The following is a 26,331-nucleotide window of genomic DNA, read 5'->3' as shown; positions in this document are numbered from 1 at the left end:
AAAGAAAAAAATTCAACATGCCTACCTTCAATATATCCAAAAAAATTTATGAATCCCATATTAATTCCATCCGGCCCAGGACACTTAAAATTGTCACAATCCCACATCGCCTTCTTTACTTCCTCTAACAAAAAAGGTTTAGGGTCCGTTTGGTTTGAGAATTAGGATGGGAGGGATTTTAACGGAGTGGAGGGATTTTAAAATTATTTTACTGTTTTACCCTTAAAATTAATTAAATAAGGATAATAAAGTAACGAAACAATAAAGATGTAATCGATAACAAAACGATGTAGATAATGTAATAATAGATTAGTAATAGGGTTGTTACACGTAGTATTAAAAGTTGTTACAAGGAAAAATTGTTAATGATATGGAATAAAAGTTGTTACAAGGAGTGCCCGTGAGCATAGCTCAGTTAACAGGGACATGCATTATTATATGCTGGGGCCGAGGTTTGAACTCCGGACACCCCACTTATTCACCTTGAAAAAGGTGAATTCTAAAACCACTAGGCTACTTGACAAAAAAAAAAGTTGTTACAAGGATAATATAATCTAATAATAATAAAAGTTGTTATAAGATAACATATAACCTAATAATAATAATAATAATAATAATAATAATAATAATAATAATAATAATAATAATAATAATAATAATAATAATAATAATAAATAATAATAATAATAATAATAATAATAATAATAATAATAATAATAATAAAAGTTGTTTCAAGGATAATATAACCTAATAATAATAAATGTTGATATAAGGATAATAATGAGATTTTAAATTAATCTAATGATAATTTCTGCAGTTCAATTAAATTTGCACCCCTCCCCTCCTCTCCCCTTCTAAAAATTGAACAAAACACTTCAAATTAAAAATATTCCCTCCCATCCCCTTCCCTCCCCTCCAAAACTCTCGAACCAAACGGACCCTTAATGAGAACAACCCCTTCCTCATCACTTATAGATTTAAACACTATATCCTCTAGCCCAGCTCTAGTATCTCCCAGTGGTTTAAAGTGATTTTTAAAATGATGGAAAACAACACCTCCAACCCATTCCACACTCACAAATTCAATCTATTTTTCAATTTTAAAAAAACTAGACAAGGAGGAAATTTTTAGTGATTAAAATGACACTAACAACCAACTTCGAAGAGATTTAAACTCTACATCTTGAAATTATAAAATTAAATTGTTATATTGAACTAACATTTCTAATGTAAAAAAAAATTGAGGTGAAAACACACTCGTATAAGTGTAAGATGAACCATCAATCTCAACAATTTCCTTATCAACACAATTTAACACTGAAATTATTCATAACTGATTCATTTTATTGTATTTTCTGTATATTTTTTAGTAACATAAACACAAATATTAAAATTATTCTCTGAAGTTTTATATTGTATGAACATAAATGAAAAAATATTTTGACCATATAAACTTTTGTCATTTTTTTTAATTTATGGTCAACTAAGCTACGCTCACATAATTTTTGGTCAACTGACCTATGCTCACATTATTTTTTTTTATATTATATATTTTTGTTTTTATTTTCTGTTTATTTTTAGTTACAAAATTATTAAAATTTTCTTTGAAAATTTACATTGTATAAACTGAAATGAAAAACAATATTTTGACCACATAATTTTTTTTCTCAACCATCCGGTGAAAAAGAGCGGAAATTTTGTATTTTTTTTTGTCAAGTAGTCTAGTGGTGTGTTCGGGGTTCGAACCCCGACCCTTGCATATAACATGTAATATCCCTACTAACTGAGTTAAGCTCACGCGAACTGTATATCCTTTTTATTAACTATAAAAGAGTGCAAGAACACGACTTTGTAACATTAAGAGAAAGTGTTCAATTTCACCTGAGACAATTATCTTTAGTACCATCATTATTAATAATATTTTTTTCTTCCCCAACCTTTTAAAAATATTTATAAAAAATGCTTTAGGGATAATAATGTTATGAAAAAAAACTTAAGAAAATAAAGAAAAATTAATTGTTATAAAAAAAGTCAAAAATATAATTAATTAATTTTTTAGTAGAATACAATTAATTAATTGAAATCATGCCTATCATCTTACACGTGAAGGAATACATGAGTACTTTGCACATCTTAAGTTGTGTATATACAAGAATAGTGTTGGTGTCTACTTTGACTCACAACAATCTTACCAATTTCCCTCATACATTTTCACTACTCCAATCACTCTCTTAATTTGTGTCACTCATACTTAAACCATCTCTTGATCTTATTGTTGTGTTGTTGTATCCTTCAATTGCTTTGTGGTACAATTCTTTACCAATGCTTTTCAATAAATTTTTTCATCTGTTTTTTGTTGTTGTTATTGGTGGTTTTCTCTAGCTTGATTGTTTTTACTTTGATTCAAAAATGTCACAAAATTCCCATGGATGATCTCATATACATATACACAAAATTCCCAGGGACATATTATAATTTTATTTTTTGTTTGATTATCAAGGTTTAAATTTTTATTTATGATTTTGTTTCATTCAAGCAAAACGTAGAATTTTCGTTCAAACTACGTTTGGATACAAAAGTAAGAATTATATTATGTAGATATATATTTGCACTGTCTACATTATGTATGCAAATGACCTTTGATCGTTGTTTTTTATTTTTTTTTGGCTTTCGCACCGGTTTCCGACCCACCAAAGGTAGACGACTAATCCGGCTCATGCGTAGAGGCATGCGCATGGCCAAGCGTTGTTCCCCCTGGGAATCGAACCCGGTATTCCCCGGGTACGTCCTTGGAATGAGCTCCTTGGCACTGACCGTTGTTTTTTGTCAAAGAGGAATAACTTTAATATTTACAAAATTAATATGATAATAAGTGTATGCTTACACTTTGATAGTATTTTAATATCATGCTGAGAAATTAGATTTTTTTGGTAGATTCATGCTGATAAGTTATATATCCGGCGTAAATGCTAGGGTTGCAATTTTATTTCATTTATTTTTCTCCTTTGATAGATTTGTTTATGGATTTTTCTCAAAATATTTTGAGCAAATTTTAACTAGTACTAGTGTATATCATTAATGCAGACCTTATTTATAAACTTGCAAGAGGAGTTTAGATTCTGATCGTCTTTTGAATCCGAAATATATGTAAGTGTATTTTCTTTTCATTTTTTTTGTTAACCATTCGATTTTGAGGGAAAATGGCCTGATAATCCATAGTTCGGTAGAATTTGTCATAAAGAAGTTCATTAACCCTTTGAGATCAATCATTTGATCTTTTTTGTTTATTTTGACATGTTATATTAATTTTTTTTGCAAGAGGAGTTAATTTAATTAAATATTTGGGTAATTGTCTCCAAATTTGATGTAATCTTGACACAAGCTTTTTTATTTTTGTAGATTATTTCATATAAAAGAAGAAATGCATCCCAATGTTTATAATGGTGCTATCGCTAACCCTTCAAGGGGAGAAGCTTCAAACAATGCAAGACAAGATAAAGGAAAGGAAAAAGTAGAAGAAGATGGTGAGAAAAAAGAGCTAACTATTGAGGAACTAGAGGCAAAGATATCTAAAGATAAAATGCTGCTAAAAAAGATGAAGGAAGAAAGAAGTAAAAGAGACAATAGTAATACTACAACATTGGAACAAAGGAAAAGAAAGACAATGGCTCGTGCACAAGAGCGTGTATTAAGGTAGATATTTTATTATTATTTTAACTAGGATATATAAAAATTAGGCTTAATAATAGTTTTCGCCCCTAACTTTCACAAAATTGCGATTTTGGCCCCCTAAGAAAAAAACCACAAAATCGCCCCCTAAGTTTTGCAACTGTAGCAGTTTTGGCCCCCCAAGGCAAAAAAAAAAAAAAAACACGTGACACCTCACTTAGGGTGCCACATCAACGTATACCGAGTCAAAATTGGCCTTGGGGGCCAAAACTGCCACATGTGCAAAACTTAGGGGGCGGTTTTGTAGTTTTTTTTCTTAGGGGGCCAAAATCGCAACTTTGGGAAAGTTAGGGGGTTAAAACTGCTATTAAGCCTAAAAATTATTATTAATATTGAAATGAAATTGTCGCGTCATTTTTCGGAGATCAATGCTATTTGATTAGCTTATTGACTCACTAATTTATTTCACGACTTTGAAAAATTTTATTTAAATTGGGGGGTCCGGGGGTTGGTTATATTTAGGGAAGGTATGAGCACCCTAAATATTCGTAGTGCTCTACGAGAACCTTTTGATTTTTATTTAAATAATGTGCTATAACTTGCTTATTTTTTGAAGAAAAAAGAATTTGAAATGATTAATAAAGGAGGCCCTAATTATCTACATTTTATTGATTTGGAAGGATGAGTGTCCTCTGCCTACGTACCCGTGAGGGATCAAAACCTCGTAGTTCGGGGTAAAAAAAACTGACGTTTGATTGGTTGTGTGTTTTTTATTAGTTTGAAAAAGATTTTTAAAATGGAAAAGCCAAATGGCAAAATGTATTTGTTTGTGTTTTTTATATTAGAGAAAAATGACTTGAAGTATGATTAAGTTGATTGAAGTTTAATTAAGGAAAGAAAATAAAAAGAGACGTCACTTGATTTAAGATCAAGGTTTATTTAAAAAATATTTTTGTGTTCTGTTTTTTGTTGTTTTTTTTTTGAATGATAATACTAAAAACTAAAACTATCGGAGCAAGAAAATAAAGCGTAGCACTTTGTGGTGACGTTGGATCACCACAAAGACCATTAACCTAAACTAGAGCATGAAAGTAAAGCATACACCCACACACGCACACATGCACCTAAACTATTACAAAAACACCTATTAATACATTCTATGGTCTGCGATAAAATAAATAAATTACATTTAAGGCCTATATTTACATTCTAAATTACGTGCAAGAAACGAAAATAAATAAATAAATAAGTTACATAAAAGACCTATATACATTCTAAAATCCATGCCATAAAATAAATGACTAAAGAAAATAAATATACGAATAAAATACAAAATAATGAACCTTAATCCTAAAATTTGCATGAGAATAAATAATAAAAAAAATAAGATGCTGAAGAAAAGAAAAAGAATGCGTGAAAGAACTAAAAAAATGCAGCAGAGGGGGTTTTAAACAGTAATAAAGGGGTGTGCAGAGAAAAAAATAAATAAATTGGGTTTAAAGGACAAACTAGGTCGGTTTATGGGTTGCTGGATGGGTATTTGGAGCGGGTCATGGGTTACGGTTTTGGATTGGGGACCAGTTTGTAGGCCGTTTGATTGATCAGACGGCTGGGATTTAATCAAGGAACAAGGGGAAGAGCTGCTGGTCAACAATCAAGGGTCAAAAGGCGCGTAGGTGCATGGTAAGGCTGTACACCCACGCGCATGGGATTAAAGGGGGGTATATATAGGTTGTGGGAGAAGTTTCTCTCATTTTCTTCTCACGTTTCTCTCTCTATCCTTCTTAATCTTAAAACCCTCTGTTCTCTCTCTTTTCTTTTATGTTAGCCGCTCCCTCTCTCTAATCCTCCCTATGAATTTTCCGGCGGCGGTTGGCCGGCCAGGGGTGGCGGCGCCGCCGCCAGTCATTGTTAAACCTCTCCCCTTTTTTAATTTTTTTTGCTCAATCTCCTCTACTCTTCTTCCTATATTCAAATCCTACACCAAAATTCACAAATCGTGAACCTATTTCCCTAAATCTACGAAATTAAAAAAACTACCTTTACGTTTTCACGGGTCCGGTACGGCTTGATTTGTTATTGCTGTGCGTTGTTTCGTCTGTAATTGGTGTCGATTCGCGAACTGGTCCGATTCGGCTTCCGATGATGAGTTGATCCAGATGCAGTTACGGTGGGTTATGGTGTATGCGACGGTTTTGAATGGTTTGTGAATCGGTGTTGTCGATTGCGTGCGTGAACGGTTTGGGTACGGTCTGTAGGTTTCTTTGTGATGGTCTATGACTGATTTTGTGGAAAGGAATATTGGTTTAGGGTTGTTTGTGTGATTCTGTGTTGCGCGTCCGTGAATAGATTCGTGAATGTCTCTCTGCAAAATTTGTCCCCTTTCACTTATGTGCGCAGGTTGTATATATAGTGCTGCTTGGGACCTTAGGATCTGTTGGAGGATGCAGAAAAATCCAGCATTTGGGATGAGGATGGAGCGGGGAAGAACAAGAAACATGTTTATCCCTTTGCTGAATTTGGATGCATTATGGACTGGATTCGGTTTTGACAGACTGTCCCTTCTGGATTTGGACGAAGATGCGCGTGACAACTTCATGGATTCGGATTGAGATGAAACGAAACGCGTGTGACATTATGGCTTCGAACTTGGACCGTTTTTTGGACTTAATAAATAAAAATATATACAAATAAAAAAAAGAAATAAACAAAGGATAAATACATACATAATTTTGATGTTATCACCTAATTAATAAGTAAAAATAAAAAGAAAATAAAACTTGAATTTAAAAAGAAAAATAGCAAAAGAATTGAAAGAAATAATGACTACTATTTTTTTTAAAAAACTAGAACTAAAATTAATTAATTAATAAAAAAAGAAAAAATTAAAAAAACAAATTAAAAGATGGAAATAATAATTAAAAAAAAAAGAAGTTGGCCCGACTCGGAACAAAAATATGAGGTATTTTAAAATACCTCTTTGCCGAAATTTTCACCGAAATGTCTGGGACTGATCAGGGTCAGGTGACGTGTGTCAGTGGGACCTTAGGTCAAAAATTGGGGTATGACAGATGCCCCTATTTAAGTTTCTTCGTCTGGAGATTTGAAGATGGAATCTTCGATTCAATGGACCGAAGGTACTTAAATACAAAAGTACACCAATTTTGACCTAAGTTGCTATGAATGATTGTGAAATGCTTGTATGAATGCAGGACGACAAAGTTGACTTGACTGAGACGAGAAACAACGACGGGATACCCAAATTTGTTGAAGAATGGGATCTGACTCCGCTAGGGGATTGTAGTTTCACTGGGGAAAAGATTGTCTACTACCGTATCGGTTTGGAACGATAGCTTAATGGAGACAGAACTTTTTAGCGATATCACTTGAACAGCTAAACTGGGGATGACACTGAAGAAAATAAAATGTGATTCCAAACTGAAACATGACGAAAGGTAAACTCAAGCGGTCCGTTGTTTAGGATTTGCCACATGAAACAAGATAAAGGTAGACTCAAGCTGTCCATTGTTTAGGACTTGCCACTTGAAACAAGATAAAGGTAGACTCAAGCTGTCTGTTGTTTAGGACTTGCCACTTGAAACAAGATAAAGGTAGACTCAAGCTATCCGTTGTTTAGGACTTGCCACTTGAAACAAGATAAAGGTAGACTCAAGCTGTCCGTTGTTTAGGACTCGCCACTTGAAACAGGATAAAATGTAGACTCAAGCTGTCCGTTGTTTAGGACTTGCCACTTGAAACAAGATAAAGGTAAACTCAAGCTATCCGTTGTTTAGGACTTGCCACTTGAAATAAGATAAATGTAGACTCAAGCTGTCCGTTGTTTAGGACTCGCCACTTGAAACATGATAAAATGTAGACTCAAGCTGTCCGTTGTTTAGGACTTGCCACTTGACACTGACGGGCAACATCTCTTGACCAGGCACACTGGGGATGACACTTTGGATGATGAGAAGGTAAATGTCAGATGTTCATGTGTAGGAACTTGCGGCTTGACACGATGATAAGTAGAGACCAAATTGAAAAGACATGACCGAAACAAGGTTTTGGTGACTAATGCAATCATGTATGAATTGGCATTGCGTATATGATGTGTATGCATGAGTGTTTGAATGTGTGAACGTATTAATGAATGTATGATTATATGGGTGTATGAATGGATGAATGTATGAACGTAACTTGTGTGATTGTATGAACTGTATATGACAGACGACTCGATGAAACAAGACAGGACTGGTAAGGTGGGAAATGGGCCAACATTGCAGTACTGAACACTCGACAAACTTCCTTGGAAATGACCTCATTGGGGACAAAGTAATAACTGATGTCTTCTAGGGGGGAGAACCCATTACAAGCCTGGAAAGAAGTCGCCATTTTGTAAGCCGACACAGAAAGCTCTTCTATTGGCGTTTTTAGTCGTCGTGCCTTTTCCTTGTTTTTTTTTTTGAATCCCTAACTTTTGCCTGGATCGCCCTTTTGGGTTTTCAATCCATCGGGAATATATTCCTTTTTTGTGCCCCTAATTTTTGCCTGGACCGCCCTTTCGTGTTTTCAGTCCACCGGGACGCTCTCTATTGCCTAAGTCGCCTTTTCAGGTTTTCGACTTAGCGAGCTCAATCTTTTTTTTTGAAGGCTTCCCACAGTGTCTAGCCATGTCCGTTTTAGTTGGATTTAACCACCCTCGAGGGGAGTGTCGATGCGCATTTCTTTTACTCTCGAGCTCTATAATGCACTTATTCGTTTATGCCTTTTAGAGATGTGAAAAAGTTTTAAGAATTTTGCTTCAAAATATTATCATCAAAGAAAATAGAAGAAAATTTGGGAAAACGAAATAAATGAGAATTCCAAGTAAAAGGGCACAGGCTCAAATTTTATTGATTGAATGGTGGCCAGCCATGGGCGGGACTCCATAGATCCTTTACAAAATTTTGAAAAATGGTAATTTAAAATGGGAGAGGTACTTTGAACTTCATAACCCTATCTTCCCTAACAACTTTGAATTCCGCTGCTTTTGACGTTTCAGATTGGAGATTCTTTGATAGCAGGTATGCCTCAAGTGGGTGTGCCAGATCGGATGCAGTTACTTTGTCTTTCTTTTAATCCTTAACTTTTGCATAGGCCGCCCTTTCGGGTTTTCAGCCTATCAGGATAATGATTTTCTGTTTATTGTCTCTAATTTTTGTCTGGACCGCCCTTTCGGGTTTTCAGTCCACTGAGACGCTCATTTTTGCCTAAGCCGCCCTTTTCGGGTTTTCGACTTACCGAGCTGTTCTTATAATTTTTAGACAAAGTATTTCTTGACTGCATCCGTGTTCACAGTATGTGGAAGCTCTTCACCATCCATGGTTTGAAGAGTCATGGCACCACCGGAGAAGGCTCTTTTGACAACATATGAACCTTCATAATTAGGCGTCCACTTGCCCCTGGAGTCTGGTTGGAACGTAAAAATCTTTTTGAGCACGAGATCACCTTCTTTGAATTCACGGGGACGAACTTTCTTGTCAAAAGCCTGCTTCATCCTCTTCTGATATAGTTGACCGTGACATAGGGCGGTCACGCGCTTTTCCTCAATCAGATTCAATTGATCATATCTACTTTGAACCCATTCAGCCTCTGATAACTCAGCTTCCATCAGAACTCTCATTGAAGGAATCTCAACTTCTACGGGGAGTACAGCCTCCATACCATATACCAAAGAGAAGGGGGTTGCCCCTGTTGACGTGCGTACGGAAGTACGATATCCGTGTAATGCAAAGGGAAGCATCTCATGCCAATCTTTATAAGTCACCACCATCTTCTGGACGATCTTCTTTATGTTTTTATTTGCAGCTTCGACAGCACCATTCATTTGAGGTCTGTAAGGCGAAGAATTATGATGCTCGATCTTGAAATCATCACACAACTCTTTCATCACCTTGTTGTTCAGATTCGTCCCATTGTCTGTAATGATCCAGTTAGGGACACCATAGCGGCAGATAATATGATTCTTGATAAACTTGACCACCACTTGCTTGGTCACATTAGCATATGATGCTGCTTCAACCCACTTGGTGAAATAGTCAATAGCCACTAGAATGAAGCGGTGCCCGTTTGACGCTTTTGGTTCAATCCTTCCGATCATGTCAATGCCCCACATAGAGAAAGGTCAGGGAGACGAAAGAACATTGAGTGCAGTTGGCGGCACATGAATCTTATCGGCATAGATCTGACACCTATGACATTTTCTGGCGTGCTTGTAACAATTAGCTTCCATCGTTAACCAGTAATAACCCGCTCTAAATAACTTCTTAGCCATTGTGTGCCCGCTAGAATGAGTTCCGAAGGAGCCTTCGTGTATTTCATGCATCAATAAATCTGCCTCGTGCTTGTCCACACATCTGAGTAACACCATGTCAAAGTTTCTTTTATACAAAACGTCCCCGTTCAGGAAGAAATTGCCAGACAGTCTTCTTAGAGTCTTCTTGTCTTTATTGGAAGCTCCGAGCGGATACTCTTGACTCTGAAGGAAACACTTGATATCATGGAACCATGGCTTATCATCAACAACTTCTTTAGTAGCAAATACATGAGCAGGTCTTTCAAGATGTCTGATACGGATCAATGGCGCTTCATTCCAACGATTTACTTGGTACATGGAAGACAAGGTAGCTAGAGCATCTGCCATCTGGTTCTCATCACGAGGAATGTGGTGCAGCTCGACTTTGTTGAAGAAGGTCAATAATCGTCTTGCATAGTCTTTGTAGGGGATCAAGCCAGGGTGGCGAGTTTCCCATTCTCCTGTGATTTGATTGATTACGAGGGCCGAGTCACCATAAATGTCGAGGATCTTGATTCTCAGATCAATTGCTTCTTCGAGACCCATGATGCATGCTTCGTACTCTGCCATATTGTTTGTACAGTCAAATGTCAGTCTGGCAGTGAAGGGGATATGTGCACCCTTAGGAGTAATGATGATTGCCCCAATTCCGCTACCATACACATTAACGGCTCCGTCAAATATGAGACCCCATCTTGATTCAGGATCTGGACCCTCTCCGAATAACGGTTCGTCACAATCTTTCATTTTTAGATACATGATCTCTTCATCAGGAAAGTCGAACTTGATAGGCTGATAATCCTCAACTGGTTGGTGAGCTAAATGATCTGCAATGATGCTTCCTTTGATTGCTTTTTGGGTACGGTACTCGATATCATATTCAGATAACAACATCTGCCACCGGGCGATTCTTCCTGTTACTGCAGCCTTCTCGAAGATGTACTTGATCGGATCCATTTTAGAAATCAACCAAGTAGTATGATTAATCATATAGTGACAAAGGCGTTTGGCAGCCCAAGCTAGAGCACAACATGTCTTCTCAAGCATAGAATATCGAGACTCACAATCAGTATACTTCTTACTCAGGTAATAAATAGCGTGCTCCTTTCTTCCGGTTTCATCTTGTTGCCCGAGTACACAACACATAGAATCTTCTAACACAGTCAGGTACATGATCAGAGATCTTTCTTCGACTGGAGGGATAAGGATTGGAGGTTCTAGCAGATACTCTTTGATGCTGTCAAAGGCTTTCTGGCACTCTTCTGTCCACATAATACCTTGCTCTTTGCGGAGTAGCTTGAATATCGGCCCACATGTTGCAGTCATATGAGAAATAAAACGGGAAATGTAGTTCAGTCGTCCTAGAAACCCTCTTACTTGTTTTTCTGTTTGCGGAGCGGGCATCTCTCTGATAGCTCTGACCTTGTCGGGATCTACTTCAATACCTTTCTGGCTGACAATGAAGCCCAAAAGCTTTCCGGATCTGACACCAAAGGTGCACTTGTTAGGATTCAGACGGAGTTGATACTTTCTCAGTCGTTGGAACATCTTCAGCAGATACTCGACATGCTCATCTTCAGTACCTGACTTGACAATCATATCATCCACATAAACCTCAATCTCTTTGTGCATCATGTCGTGGAAAAGAGTAGTCATACCTCTCTGATAAGTGGCACCTGCATTTATTAACCCAAACGGCATTACTCTGTAACAAAAAGTGCCCCAAGGGGTAATGAAAGATGTCTTCTCTCTATCTTCTGGTGCCATTTTGATCTGATTGTAACCGGAGAAACCATCCATGAAGGAGAAAACTTTGGACTTCGCAGTGTTGTCAACTAATACATCAATGTGAGGTAGTGGAAAATCATCTTTGGGACTAGCTTTGTTCAAATCACGGTAATCAACACACATTCTGACTTTACCATCCTTCTTCGGAACAGGCACAATGTTGGCAAGCCACTGCGGGTATTCTGATGTGACAAGGAAACCTGCATCAATCTGTTTCTGTACTTCTTCTTTAATCTTGAGGGCCATATCAGGACGGGCTCTTCTCAACTTCAGCTTGACTGGTGGACATTTAGGCTTTAACGGCAGACGGTGCACCACAATATCAGTATCCAGGCCCGGCATATCTTTGTACGACCAAGCAAATATATCAACATATTCTCTGAGAAGTTCTATCACTCGCTTCTTGACACTTGCTTCAAGTGATGCCCCAATCTTGACCTCTTTCTTGTCTTCTTCAGTACCCAAGTTGATCACCTCTATTGCTTCCCCATAAGGCTGAATGGCCTTTCTTTCTCGTTCAAGTAGCCGAGAGATTTCGTCGGGAATCTCTTCATTCTTTTCCTCTTCCGCCTCATACACAGGGGATTCAAAGTTGGGAGAGATCATAGGGGTATGTTGTTCAAAGGGTTCATTGATGTTTAATCTGCACATATGATTGATGATTTTAGAAAATAAGTAAATGCAGATTTTTCGAAGGTGATTATATTTTTTTGGTTTTTTGTATTACCATTTTTCAGAAAAAAGCACAAAAGAAAAATAAAACAAAAGTCGGGAACAAAACGACATTTTTATTTAATTGATGATAATTTCTTGAAGCAAATGGCCCTAGATAGATTCACTTTCGCTTGGGGCGGGGCGAAAGGATTTTTTAAAAAGCATAAAACGAACAAATGCATTACTTGGACAAGTGAGCAACAAAAGGAACATCTACAGCAACCCAATTGTGGCTAGTCCCTCCGTGAGTCACGAAACTTTGTGGTATCCCCTCAGGGCTGTCTTCTATGATAGCATTGGCTTCTGACAGGGCATTGATAAAGCCAGCGCTGTGGAAAGTACCTCTTGTTGGCACGACGACGTTCCAGGGCAAATCAGTTGACGAGGAGAAACCCAGTCCTTCTCGGCGCTTGTTCTCTGGCAATTCTATCAACTTTCCCCAACTTGAAGACCCTCCAGCTTGTATCACATTCTGAGCATCTTTTAGAGAGGAAATAGATGCCCCACTCTTCTTGGTATTCTCTTCTTCCATAGCAAGTCCTTGGAATGATGTCCCCTCAACACTGTCGGCCCCGATGAAAGAGAAAGACGACAAATGGCTCACTAGCAAAGCTTCCTCACCATTCACAGTTACTAGCTTTCCATTCTGCACAAATTTTAACTTCTGATGCAATGTGGAGGTTACTGCCCCAGCTTCATGAATCCAGGGTCGGCCCAACAGACAACTGTACGATGCTTGGATGTCCATCACTTGAAAGGTAATTTGGAAAACATGTGGACCAATTGTAATAGGCAGATCCACCACCCCATGAACATTCTTCCTTGAACCATCAAAAGCTTTCACCATTACATCACTCCGTCTCAAAGGTGTACCCTTGTAAGAAAGTTGATCATAAGTTGTTTTGGCCATTACGTTTAAGGACGACCCAGTATCTATTAGCACATTTGACAAAGCATCGACCTTGCAGTTCACAGATATATGGAGAGCCAGATTATGGTTCCTTCCTTCTTTTGGAAGCTCTTCATCACTGAAACTCAGATTGTTGCATGCAGTGATGTTCCCCACTATTTCTCCGAATTGACCAACATTCACATCGTAGTCCACAAAAGCTTGTTCCAGGACCTTCATTAAAGCCTCCTTATGAGCATCAGAATTCAGCAGTAGAGACATTATGGATATCTTTGATGGAGTCTGCATCAGTTGATCAACCACCTTGTACTCACTCTTCTTGATTAGCTTAAGAATCTCATCAATCTCAGAATTTGCATTGGTCTCACTAAACTGCCCAATATCTTTGACCGCACTGGGATCTTTAGCTTGGGTCTCCTCGATTACCGGAGCACTAGCTTTCTTTGGGAGCACCACAGGAACAATACGCCCATTTCTTAGCACTCTACTGACTTCAGCGACATTTCCTACAGACGGCAAAGATGGTATTGGAACTTCACGACCATCCTCTATCATAGTGGCATTGTAGTTATAAGGAATGGCTTTCTCAGAAGCATAAGGCATCGGACCAGGCAAACAGATCACTAAAGGAGCAGCAACTGACTTCCGACTGTCGTAGAATATCTCCAAAGGCTCCTCCGAAGTTATAACACATACATCATCACACTTTCTTTCAACAACAAGTTCTCCTTGGTCTAAAAGTCCTTGGATATCATCTTTTACTTTCTGACAACCTTGAGGATCTAGAAGACACACTTCATAGGCGGCATGATTATGTTCAAAGAGAGACGCTTGACACATCTTGGTATGTATAGGGACCAAAGGTGTCCGGATGTGTTGGACGTTCAGGATGAGATGAGTCTTCTGGCAATCTTCGACCATGTTGACAATTGCGGTACCATGGTTTGGCAACGGATTGGTTCGAACATTTGGTGCTGAGTCCGTAAAGGTTATCTTCTATTCATTGATTAGCCTCTGAACTGCATTCTTCATGGCATAACAATCTTCAATACTATGACCTGGGGACCCTTGATGGAAAGCACAAGTCTGGTTAGGTTTATACCATGCTGGCGGTTTCTCTGGCACTGGAAGAGGTGCTCTAAGTTGAACCAAATTCTTACTGAGCAACCCTGGGAGTAACTCTGCATATGTCACGGGAATTGGGTCAATTTGCAATTTGGTATTCTGTGGTCGAGGCTGTTGATGTTGATATGGTCGTTGTGGGTATTGTTGGTATGGTTGTTGGGGATATTGTAGGAATTGTTGTTGTTGAGGGTATTGTTGTGGATGATGGTATTGTTGGGGATAGGGGTGTTCAAAACCGAACCAACCCAATAGAAAAACCGCAAGCCAAACCAATCCAAACCGAAACCGCAAAAAACCACACTTGGTTTGGTTGAATTCAGATGACTTTTGCACGGAACCGCGCGGTTCGGTTCGGTTTGCGGTTTGCATCTCAGCAACCAAACCAATCCAAACCAAACCGCAAGAATAATGAATATTACTTTAAACATGTACTAGTCCAATTACATAGCCCAAGAATAATCTCTTTTGTTTCGATTTTTCTATTGTTGCACCATCAAGTTCGATTCTAATTCCTTTTCATCTCTTTCAATTCATGTCCACTGGTGAATTTGTTTCCTTTTCTTCCCAATAATTTGTTTCATGCTTATGTTTCTTCTTAGTTTTACCTTTTTTGATATAAGTTTTACCTAATATTTTATCATGTGAACAACAAAATAAAATGTCCTATGTTTATTTTGTAACAAGTTGGCAATATTAGAGTTAATGTAATATTTTTTTATCTCACGATAAACCGCACAAACCAAACCAATCCAAACCGCATTGGTTTGGTTTGGTTTGGTTTGGATGACTTTTTAAAAATCAACCGAACCAAACCAAACCGCATGCTTTTTTATCTCGAGGTTTGGATGACTTTTATGCTCAAAACCGAACCAAACCGCACCGCGAACACCTCTAGTTGGGGATATGGTTGTTGAAGATATGGCTGTTGAGGATATGGTTAAGGATGTTGTTGAGGGTGTTGTGGTTGATGATATTGTTGGAATTGGAGCTAGCTATTTGGTGGTTGGATGGTATTGGCAGCAGGTGTGATGGCAGCAACGTGTTGGTAGGGTAAATAATTTGGTTGAGGCCTCCCATGAGCCACCATACTGACCTCTTGTTCTTTCTTTTTCGGGAGGTGGTTCCCAGACTTCTTGGTTCCACTTGCAGATGTCCCTTCTTTTACTAAACGTCCTTCTCGGACTCCTTCTTCCAACCGTACACCCGTAGCAACCATCTCAGCAAAGTTATTGGGAGTACTTCCGACCATGTTCACATAGCCTTTGAATGTTCCATCGCTGGGCATACTCTTTGAATGTTTCCTTGTCCCCTTGAGCCATAGCCTGAAGATCACTTCGGTCTGGGGCCATATCCACATTGTAACTGTATTGTTCTACGAAAGCATCACACAGGTCACGGAAGGTTTGAATCTTTGTTTTGTCCAGATTCATGTACCACTTTGAGGCAGGACTAGCCAAACTTTCTTGGAAGAAATAGATAAGGACTTTGTCATCTTTGGCATAGGCAGACATCCTTCTCACATACATTGTTAGATGCTCCTCAGGATATGAGTTCCCTTTATACTTCTCGAAATCTGGTACCTTGAACTTGTGGGGTACTTGGACGTCTGGTACTAAACAGAGATCGTAAGCAGTCTTCCCAAACATCTTCCTTCCATGGAGAGCTCTCATCTCTCGTTGCATCTCATCGTATTTTTCTTGCAAGTCATTCACTCTGTCATAGTTCTCCATGTTCCCTGAATGGTATATGGGTTCTTCATCTTGTGGAATGGTATGCATCACCGGAGCCGAATAGGTCATAGCGGCTAGAGGAGCTCCTACCAGAGGTGGAGGAACATGAGTTGCATTTTGACGAGTAGGCATCGGAACTTCGGTCATGATAGGGCGGAATACTTCACTGAGGCAAACTGGCACACCCCAAGAACGACCTTCTGGCATAGAATTCGAAGCTTCACACACAATGGGACAGAGTATTTCGCCGGCAGTGAAAGGCGAGAACCGAGGCGCAGAACGTTGCGGAGCAGAGTGTATTGGAGTATCTTCACATATTGTCCATCCAGGGGGTAGCAGAGGCGGCAGCAGAGGCGGATGTTTCGGCCTGAGTTCTGACTGGAGGAGGAGGCGGTGGTGCTTGTGCCTGTGCTTGAGCTTGTGCTAGTGCTTGTGATTGAGCTAGTGCTTGAGCTTGAGCTTGTGCTTGGGCTAGTGCTTGAGCTTGCGCTTCAGCTTGTGCTTGGGCTCGAACCTGTGCTTCCGTCATTGTCTTCATCACTTCAGCCATTTCGTCCATCTTAGTATGCATGGATGTCATTTCTCCACGGAGCACTTGGTTTTCTTGTTCGAGAAAATCCATCTTCTTTTTCACGTTTGCTCGAGTGTAGATAGTGCGGGTAGACTTGTAGAGGATACGTGGGGCCACCTTTTGAAACGAGCTGACCTTTTTCTGGAAAAGAAAATTTGTGTGAGACTTTGGATTTGAGACTGTGAAATGCAAAATGATGCATGATGTTATGCAAAAATAGACACATTTTTTTTATTTACTGAAGGACTTATAAAAGCAAATTTGTAAACATCATAATTGAAAATTCCATTGAATATTTAAAGTACTACAAGATAATTCCCTTTTAACAAAACTGAGCCAAGGGATAGACTCCAAAGTACATCACAAAAGGCTAGAAAATAACATAAAGTGGTGAAACAACTGGGAATCTCTTGAGCTCTTGTAGTGGACTACTCCTCAAAATCTGAGTGTGGACCGTCAAACAAATCCATGGAATCCATGCGCTGCTTCTTAGTGATATGCTTTTTAAGCAGCCTGTCCTTCTCCTGGAGTAGATCATCTCTCTCGATCACCTGTTGCCCTAATTTGAGAATCACACTTTCCTGCTTCCTTATTTCTTCATTTTTATCTTCCATCATGAGCATAGCCTCGTCATATTTCCTTTTCCAAGTGGCAATCTCTCGGTCTTTATCAGCCAATCGTTCTTGGTGCTCTCCCAGAGTCTTAGAGGGTAAAGGTAATGATGAAGATGGAAAATTGTCCCTTTTCCTAGTTTGTTCCTGTTAAGTCTGTGAATACTCCGCTGAGTGTAAGATCCATGCAGAAAATTGTCCCTTTTCCTAGTTTGTTCCTGTTAAGTCTGTGAATACTCCGCCAAGCTTGCACAAATTCCTCCCTTTTACCTAGGTGATTACTGTCATTGCAGTAGAACTCATTGGTTAAAGCAAGGTTACTTGGTTGTGTCTTCATCGGGTATCCCAATTGATGTCGGGCAAGGACGGGATTGTAGCTACTTCCTCCCTCCATACCAATGAGGGGTACATTGGGGTAGTCACCACATCTGATAATGACTGTCCCATCATCCCAGGTTGGATGGTACCAAACTATATCAGCTGTTGTCAAGGCCATGATTTTTTTAGACCAGGGGGTACCTTCAAGGTTGGCTATGAAAGAGCGGGGTTGAGGTAGATGAGAGACGAACCATTTGTAGAGTAAAGGTGCACAACAAAGGATAGCTCTGCGAGTTGCAAGAGTTCGATCATGGATGGAATGGTAGGTGTTTGCTAGAAGGGTAGGGACGGGGTTTTTGGTAAGGAAAACTTGGATGGCACGGATGTCAACAAAATTAGGAATGTTCGGGAAAAGCACAAGACCATAGATAAGTAAGGCTAAGACAGAGTAAAAGGCATGGTTGGCGCCAGACTGTTCAAAAATGGAAGCCTGATCGTAGAGGAAATCGGTGGAGAAACCTGAGGGACCCCCTTTGGTTTGGACAATAAGATTATCTCTTACGATAGATGCTTCAAGATGGAGGGCTTTAGCAATGGTTGTGGCTTTGGGATTGGGTTCAAGGCCGCTGAAAGGTACTTTGTTAAGCACGGTTATACCGATCAAATGAGAGTACTCTTCTAGTGTAGGGACAAGCTGATAGTCTAGGAAAGTAAAACAGTGACAATGACGGTCATAAAATTGAACCAAAGTCTCCAAGACGTCTTTTGTAACATCTACCTTGAGGATATCCAGCAGTTTCCCATGAAGTTCGCGAAAATCATCCTGGCTAGCTACCTTCCTCCCTAGCTCCCTTAATTTAGCCACATCTGGCTTCTGGAAAGTATACTTCCTAGTGTTTCTTGTAGGAATTTCCTTCTATGATGTTTACAAAAGAAAAAAGTTCATATAAGTCCTTCGATATTTTGATGATGAAAAAGAAAGTTTTATGAATGAATGCATGTATGCATGAATGTGCTACACAAACGGTGAAAACACAGTGAGGTTAGGCCCATAATGATGGAGTCAAGGGTAAAAACGCCATTGGTAAGGACTATGGTTTTCAAATGTACATGTATCACGGGTTCTACCAAGTTCCCAGAGTTATCAACCACTTTCGAACACTATCAGGTTACGGAAATACTTCCGTTCCAATAATATTCGTAAGAAAGTCTCGTCTGAGTGTGGTATCGCGTGTCAACTAAACCAAGATTACTCATGATTAGTCACCGCACCACGTCCTAAAAGGCCAAGAGGGGTTAAAGGTAACTAAAGGTCCTCAACTTTCGACAGTCACTTGAAAATAACATGCCAAACACGAATACTCATGCCAACATAGTATACTTCCAAGATCCCTCAGCTGAGTGGGGTCATCACATGTGTCACAAACCAAAATTCACTCTTGGCAAGGCACTATGATTATACCACCGTCCTATCTTAAATTTCTCTCAAGTCCGGGTGTAGGACTTATCTCACCACTCACGTTAGAAGAAGGAAGAAAGAAGAAGGGAGAACATATATACAGATATTTCCATCTTTTATTTTTTGTTTTTTAAGCAAGTTATAGCACAAAATTTAAATAAAGTCAAGTTAGGCTCAACCCTCTTAGGGCGTCCCCAGTGAAGTCGCCATTTCTGTCGCGTCATTTTTCGGAGATCAATGCTATTTGATTAGCTTATTGACTCACTAATTTATTTCACGACTTTGAAAAAATTTATTTAAATTGTGGGGTCCGGGGGTTGGTTATATTTAGGGAAGGTATTAGCACCCTAAATATTCGTAGTACTCTACGAGAACCTTTTGATTTTTATTTAAATAATGTGCTATAACTTGCTTATTTTTTGAAGAAAAAATAATTTGAAATGATTAATAAAGGAGGCCCTAATTATCTACATTTTATTGATTTGGAAGGACGAGTGTCCTCTGCCTACGTACCCGTGAGGGATCAAAACCTCGTAGTTCGGGGTAAAAAAAACTGACGTTTGATTGGTTGTGTGTTTTTTATTAGTTTGAAAAAGATTTTTAAAATGGAAAAGCCAAATGGCAAAATGTATTTGTTTGTGTTTTTTATATTAGAGAAAAATGACTTGAAGTATGATTAAGTTGATTGAAGTTTAATTAAGGAAAGAAAATAAAAAGAGACGTCACTTGATTTAAGATCAAGGTTTATTTAAAAAATATTTTTGTGTCCTGTTTTTTGTTGTTTTTTTTTGAATGATAATACTAAAAACTAAAACTATCGGAGCAAGAAAATAAAGCGTAGCACTTTGTGGTGACGTTGGATCACCACAAAGACCATTAACCTAAACTAGAGCATGAAAGTAAAGCATACACCCACACACGCACACATGCACCTAAACTATTACAAAAACACCTATTAATACACATTTAAAGCCTATATTTACATTCTAAATTACGTGCAAGAAACGAAAATAAATAAATAAATAAGTTACATAAAAGACCTATATACATTCTAAAATCCATGCCATAAAATAAATGACTAAAGAAAATAAATATACGAATAAAATACAAAATAATGAACCTTAATCCTAAAATATGCATGAGAATAAATAATAAAAAAAATAAGATGCTGAAGAAAAGAAAAAGAATGCGTGAAAGAACTAAAAAAATGCAGCAGAGGGGGTTTTAAACAGTAATAAAGGGGTGTGCAGAGAAAAAAATAAATAAATTGGGTTTAAAGGACAAACTGGGTCGGTTTATGGGTTGCTGGATGGGTATTTGGAGCGGGTCATGGGTTACGGTTTTGGATTGGGGACCAGTTTGTAGGCCGTCTGATTGATCAGACGGCTGGGATTTAATCAAGGAACAAGGGGAAGAGCTGCTGGTCAACAATCAAGGGTCAAAAGGCGCGTAGGTGCATGGTAAGGCCGTACACCCACGCGCATGGGATTAAAGGGGGGTATATATAGGTTGTGGGAGAAGTTTCTCTCATTTTCTTCTCACGTTTCTCTCTCTATCCTTCTTAATCGTAAAACCCTCTGTTCTCTCTCTTTTCTTTTATGTTAGCCGCTCCCTCCGTCTAATCCTCCCTATGAATTTTTCGGCGGCGGTTGGCCGGCCAGGGGTGGCGGCGCCGCCGCCAGTCATTGTTAAACCTCTCCCCTTTTTTAAATTTTTTTGCTCAATCTCCTCTACTCTTCTTCCTATATTCAAATCCTACACCAAAATTCACAAATCGTGAACCTATTTCCCTAAATCTACGAAATTAAAAAAAACTACCTTTACGTTTTCACGGGTCCGGTACGGCTTAATTTGTTATTGCTGTGCGTTGTTGCGTCTGTAATTGGTGTCGATTCGCGAACTGGTCCGATTCGGCTTCCGATGATGAGTTGATCCAGATGCAGTTACGGTGGGTTATGGTGTATGCGACGGTTTTGAATGGTTTGTGAATCGGTGTTGTCGATTGCGTGCGTGAACGGTTTGGGTACGGTCTGTAGGTTTCTTTGTGATGGTCTATGACTGATTTTGTGGAAAGGAATATTGGTTTAGGGTTGTTTGTGTGATTCTGTGTTGTGCGTCCGTGAATAGATTCGTGAATGTCTCTCTGCAAAATCTGTCCCCTTTCACTTATGTGCGCAGGTTGTATATATAGTGCTGCTTGGGACCTTAGGGTCTGTTGGAGGATGCAGAAAAATCCTGCATTTGGGGATGAGGATGGAGCGGGGAAGAACAAGAAACATGTTTATCCCTTTGCTGAATTTGGATGCATTATGGACTGGATTCGGTTTTGACAGACTGTCCCTTTTGGATTTGGACGAAGATGCGCGTGACAACTTCATGGATTCAGATTGAGATGAAACGAAACACGTGTGACATTATGGCTTCGAACTTGGACCGTTTTTTGGACTTAATAAATAAAAATATATACAAATAAAAAAAAGAAATAAACAAAGGATAAATACATACATAATTTTGATGTTATCACCTAATTAATAAGTAAAAATAAAAAGAAAATAAAACTTGAATTTAAAAAGAAAAATAGCAAAAGAATTAAAAGAAATAATGACTACTATTTTTTTTAAAAAACTAAAACTAAAATTAATTAATTAATAAAAAAGGAAAAAATAAAAAAAAAACAAATTAAAAGATGGAAATAATAATTAAAAGGGTAAATTACACTAACCTCCCCTAAGGTTTCTTTAAACATCACATAAACCCCCTCTAGTTTTTTAATAAACACTAACCTCCCCTAAATTTTATTAAAATAGATTGAAACCTCCCTTTATAACTTAACACCGTCAACTATTAATTTAAAATTTTATTTTTTAATTTTGGATGAGAAAAAACTATTTTCTAATCATGAAACGTTGCTTACCCCTTCAACCCAGTCCTTTGGCGGAACAACTCGGTAGCCACCACCGTTTTCAATGGGTAGAGCGGCTGCACTAATAACATTGGTGGTGGTCATCGGAGTAATTTCCACACACCTAAAACTAGCTCATCTCATCGGTTTCTCAATAGCTCTCGACACCATAACCTTTATCGGCGGAATCATCAATTACACTCTTTATTTCATCAATTATGATGAAGTTATATTTATATGTTAATTCAATCTGCAATTTTTTTTGTAAAGCAAGATGTTTGTTTGTTTTTTTAAATCAAACAAGATGTTTGTTGTTTTAGGAATTATGGTGAATTTGTTGTTTTTGGAATTTGTCTAAGCCACCACCAGTTTGGTAATTTGAAAAGCAAGAAGTTTTCAGTTTTATGCCAACTTGAATTATTGCTATATGTACTTGATTTCAATCTTACTAATTTGTTGGTCTTTACATCCATGACCATCGAGATGATAAAAAAAAAAAAAAAAAGCATAAAGTAGAGAGAGCGAAAGAATAATTCTGGAGAGGAAGTTGGGTAGTGAATGAATGTTGAAGTTTTCGACTGATGAAGACGATGGAATTTGGTAGAGTTGCAAGAATAAAATATCACTTATTTATTTATTTATTTATTGAAAATGAAAGTATTTGCTTTTGTTTAACGGAACATTGATGGAGCTAACGGCAGGGGGTGTCTTTGTTGAATAAGAAACTAGAGGGGAGGTGGAGTATATTAACATAAACCTCAGGGGAGGTTACTGTAATTTCCCCTAATTAAAAAAAAAAGAAGTTGGCCCGACTCGGAACAAAAATATGAGGTATTTTAAAATACCTCTTTGCCGAAATTTTCACCGAAATGTCTGGGACTGATCAGGGTCAGGTGACGCGTGTCAGTGGGACCTTAGGTCAAAAATTGGGGTATGACAGAAATTAATAATCATTTTACTATTTCAAAAAAATAAAAATAATAATCATTTTACAACTGTTTTAAATGAGATTTGAATTCTATCTCTCGAGGCAAGTAGTTAAGATCACAAGTTAACTCATGGAATCATACACTTCCATAAGATTTTGAGAACTTTAACTTTGAGGTGAAACAAAGTCAAATTCTTAGCTAACACCTAATGTGAACAGGTACATGTTAAAGATGATGGAAGTTTGTGATGCTCGTGGCTTCATCTATGGAGTAATACCTCACGAGGGCAAACCAATGAGTGGTTCATCAGAAAATTTACGAGGCTGGTGGAAAGACATAGTTAAATTCGACAAAAACGGTCCAGCGGCAATTGCTAAATATGAAGCGGAAAATGCCATTACAACAACAAATTATCAAAAGTTGAATGGTGAACCAATTACATTCGAATTGCTGAATGAACTACCCGATACCATATTAAGTTCCCTTCTATCATCATTAGTGCCGCATTGCGACCCACCACAACGGAGATTTCCATTGGAAAAAGGCATTCCTCCACCATGGTGGCCAACTGGGAAAGAAACATGGCGGAATGAGATGGGATTTAGTGAAGATCCTGGCATACCCCCTTATAGAAAGCCTCATGATCTGAAGAAGGTTTGGAAGGTTTATGTTTTGGCAGCTGTAATAAAACACATGTCTCCTAACATTCAGAAGATTAGGAACATTGTCAAACAGTCAAGGAGTTTACAAGATAAACTCACCATTAAGGAAACAACCATTTGGTTTGCTATTATTAATCATGAAGAAACAATTGCAAGAAAACTACATCCTGAATTTTTCTCAAGTTTTGATTCTTGTGTTGAAGGAAGTAATTATGTGCTTGTTGAGGAAAATGATTTTGATGTTGTGGAAGGCGGTGAGCACAATCTAGCAAAACGAAAACTATCATCATCATCTTCACCATCAGCATCATCGTCATCGTCATATGAGGGTACTAACAAGAGAAAACGTGAACTTGGTAAGAGAATTAGTACTGAACATGCTACAACTCTTGATCAACATGAATTCCAGCAAGAGAGAAATGTGAGAAACAATCATCACTTTACTAGTACACAACTAGGAAGCAGCAACAACATCAACAACAACGACAACAACCAATTTCAAATGGTTGGATTTGAAGTGTCAACAACTCATCAAAACGTTGCACCTCTTGACCAACGTGTGCAAGCGGCGGTACCGGTTGCAAATCAGATCATTCATCATACAGGTAATCATGGTTATCATTATCTAGCCACACACTTATTTTTTTCTCTTTTCTAGTTTGTATAATCAAACTCTTTTTTTGCCATTTGATTTATGACTTGAATCATTGACTTATTTTGAGATTAGTAAATGATATATTAGCTTATAGGTTTGCCAAGTTGCTTGTTTCTAACTTAAAAAAGGTATTTTTATTTAAATAGGAAAATGTTAGATTATAGGCCTCAATTTTCGACATCATAACTCACCATCTTACAATAGGAAAAAGCTACTTGTAGCGAGAAGTTCTCTCGCGAAAACACCAAGACACGTTTTGCATGCAAGCCAAATTATTATTCACACACCCATGTATTTTGCCCACCACCCATGAATTGTGCCAAAATGCAGATCTAATGGTGCAGTTCTTTCGTGGGTTATTCTTGAACTTGGCTTTCGCTATATATAGCAAAGCTCCTTACAATATTGTTAGCTTCATATAAGTTATATATCTTACAATTCATAATAATTAAGATTTGACTCATGCTTTAGAAAATAGATCTTATAATTCACAATGTGATTATGGTCGGGGGGGGGGGGGGGGGGGGGGGGGGCGAATCCCTTCACATCAATGGGGTAGCATTGGCTACCCAAAAGAAAAATAAATATGACATAATTAGTATAGTTTTGAATGTAGCTACTTCATTATATATTATTTGGTTACTCCAAACAATTTTATTGGTTTAAATAGAGATGCTTTATAATCTATTTAGTTTAGTGTCAATTATAAATAAATTTGACTTGTTAAAATTTCATAGAGTTCAACTTTTATAAATAATTATTGTTAGATTTTATTTTCTTCGTTGTCGTTTCATTAAATATAACTAAGAATTATTATAAATTTATTTTACTTATTAATTAAGTTTATTATATTCATTTTTAAAATATATTATTTTTTCTATGTATTCGTCCCCCTCGTAAAAATTGTGTTAGCTTCGCCGCCGCTGATTATGGATTCCATAACAATGCAGGTAATTACTCAGGAGGAGGAGAAGTGGTTTCTGATTTGATGGACATATATAATTCAGGCATGAGTACGATGATTCCAACTCCCGGTGTTAATCATAACATGCACCATCAAATCTACCATGCAAGTGTTCAACAGGAGAAGAACAACATGAGTACTATGATTCCAAATCACGGTGTCAATCAAAGCATGCATCGTCAAATCTACACTGGAAGTGTTCAACAGAACAAGAACACCGTCATGAGTACTATGGTTCCAACTCCTAGTGTTCATCAAAACTTGCATCCTCAAGTCTACACTTCAAGTGTTCATGAACATCAGAACAAGAACACCATCATGAGTACTATGGTTCCAATGCCAGTTATGAACATGGTTTCAACTCCAGGATTTAACCAAAACATGCAGCCTCAAATGGACCAAAATTTCTATGGTCAACAAGGGGGTGAAAATAGTTACTATCACTACAAAGTGCCTAATGCTGAAGTAGCTCATGTTCCAATGCAAGCAAATACCTCAACAACAACCTTTGATTCATCTTTTGATCATTTGAATGCATTCCATTCTCAATCTGATGTTGATGCTTACAACAACTCTGCATTTATTCACTCTCCTATTGTGGCATCATCAAGTTTTGATTTCTCTATGTTCTACCAGAAAGGGAATCAATAATTAATGTAAAATCATCAATTACTTACTAAAAAGTTTCACCATTTCTCATCACTCATTGATAGAAGGCAAACTACCTTCTAATCAGCCAATTCAAAAAAATTGATTTTGTAAACATTGTTCTTCCTATTACCTTTAAACACTATGGATTTGTCAGTTTTGTTGATTATTGTGCAGTTATTCTTATCAAACATCATTTCATAACCATTATCATTAAATTATTCATAATTGATTCCTTTTATTTTATCTTATGTATATTTTTTAGTAACACAAATATTAAAATTATTCTTTAAAGTTTTATATTGTATGAACAGAAATGAAAAAAATATTTTGACCATATAA

At 37.8% G+C, this 26,331-nt stretch overlaps 2 protein-coding genes across 2 annotated transcripts; one reads left to right on the top strand and one right to left on the bottom strand.

Annotated features, from left to right (window-relative positions):
• Nucleotides 1-3,421: 3,421 nt before the first annotated feature.
• LOC146916849 (uncharacterized) lies at nucleotides 3,422-25,992 on the top strand. Its single transcript, XM_085721756.1, has 3 exons — nucleotides 3,422-3,693; nucleotides 23,279-24,327; nucleotides 25,328-25,992. Exons 1-3 carry the CDS (start codon nucleotides 3,422-3,424, stop codon nucleotides 25,990-25,992), a joined length of 1,986 nt encoding a protein of 661 aa, XP_085577882.1.
• On the bottom strand, nucleotides 12,687-14,255 carry LOC146916850 (uncharacterized). The gene has a single exon (XM_085717797.1). It carries the CDS (start codon nucleotides 14,253-14,255, stop codon nucleotides 12,687-12,689), a length of 1,569 nt encoding a protein of 522 aa, XP_085573923.1.
• Nucleotides 25,993-26,331: the final 339 nt, after the last annotated feature.

The sequence above is a fragment of the Medicago sativa genome, chromosome 6, assembly GCF_051527215.1.
Source record: "Medicago sativa cultivar Bolivia chromosome 6, Bolivia_mono, whole genome shotgun sequence".
Taxonomy (NCBI): Eukaryota; Viridiplantae; Streptophyta; class Magnoliopsida; order Fabales; family Fabaceae; genus Medicago; species Medicago sativa.
The sequence above is the reverse complement of the archived record's forward strand: the minus strand, read 5'-3'. Positions and strand labels throughout refer to the sequence as shown.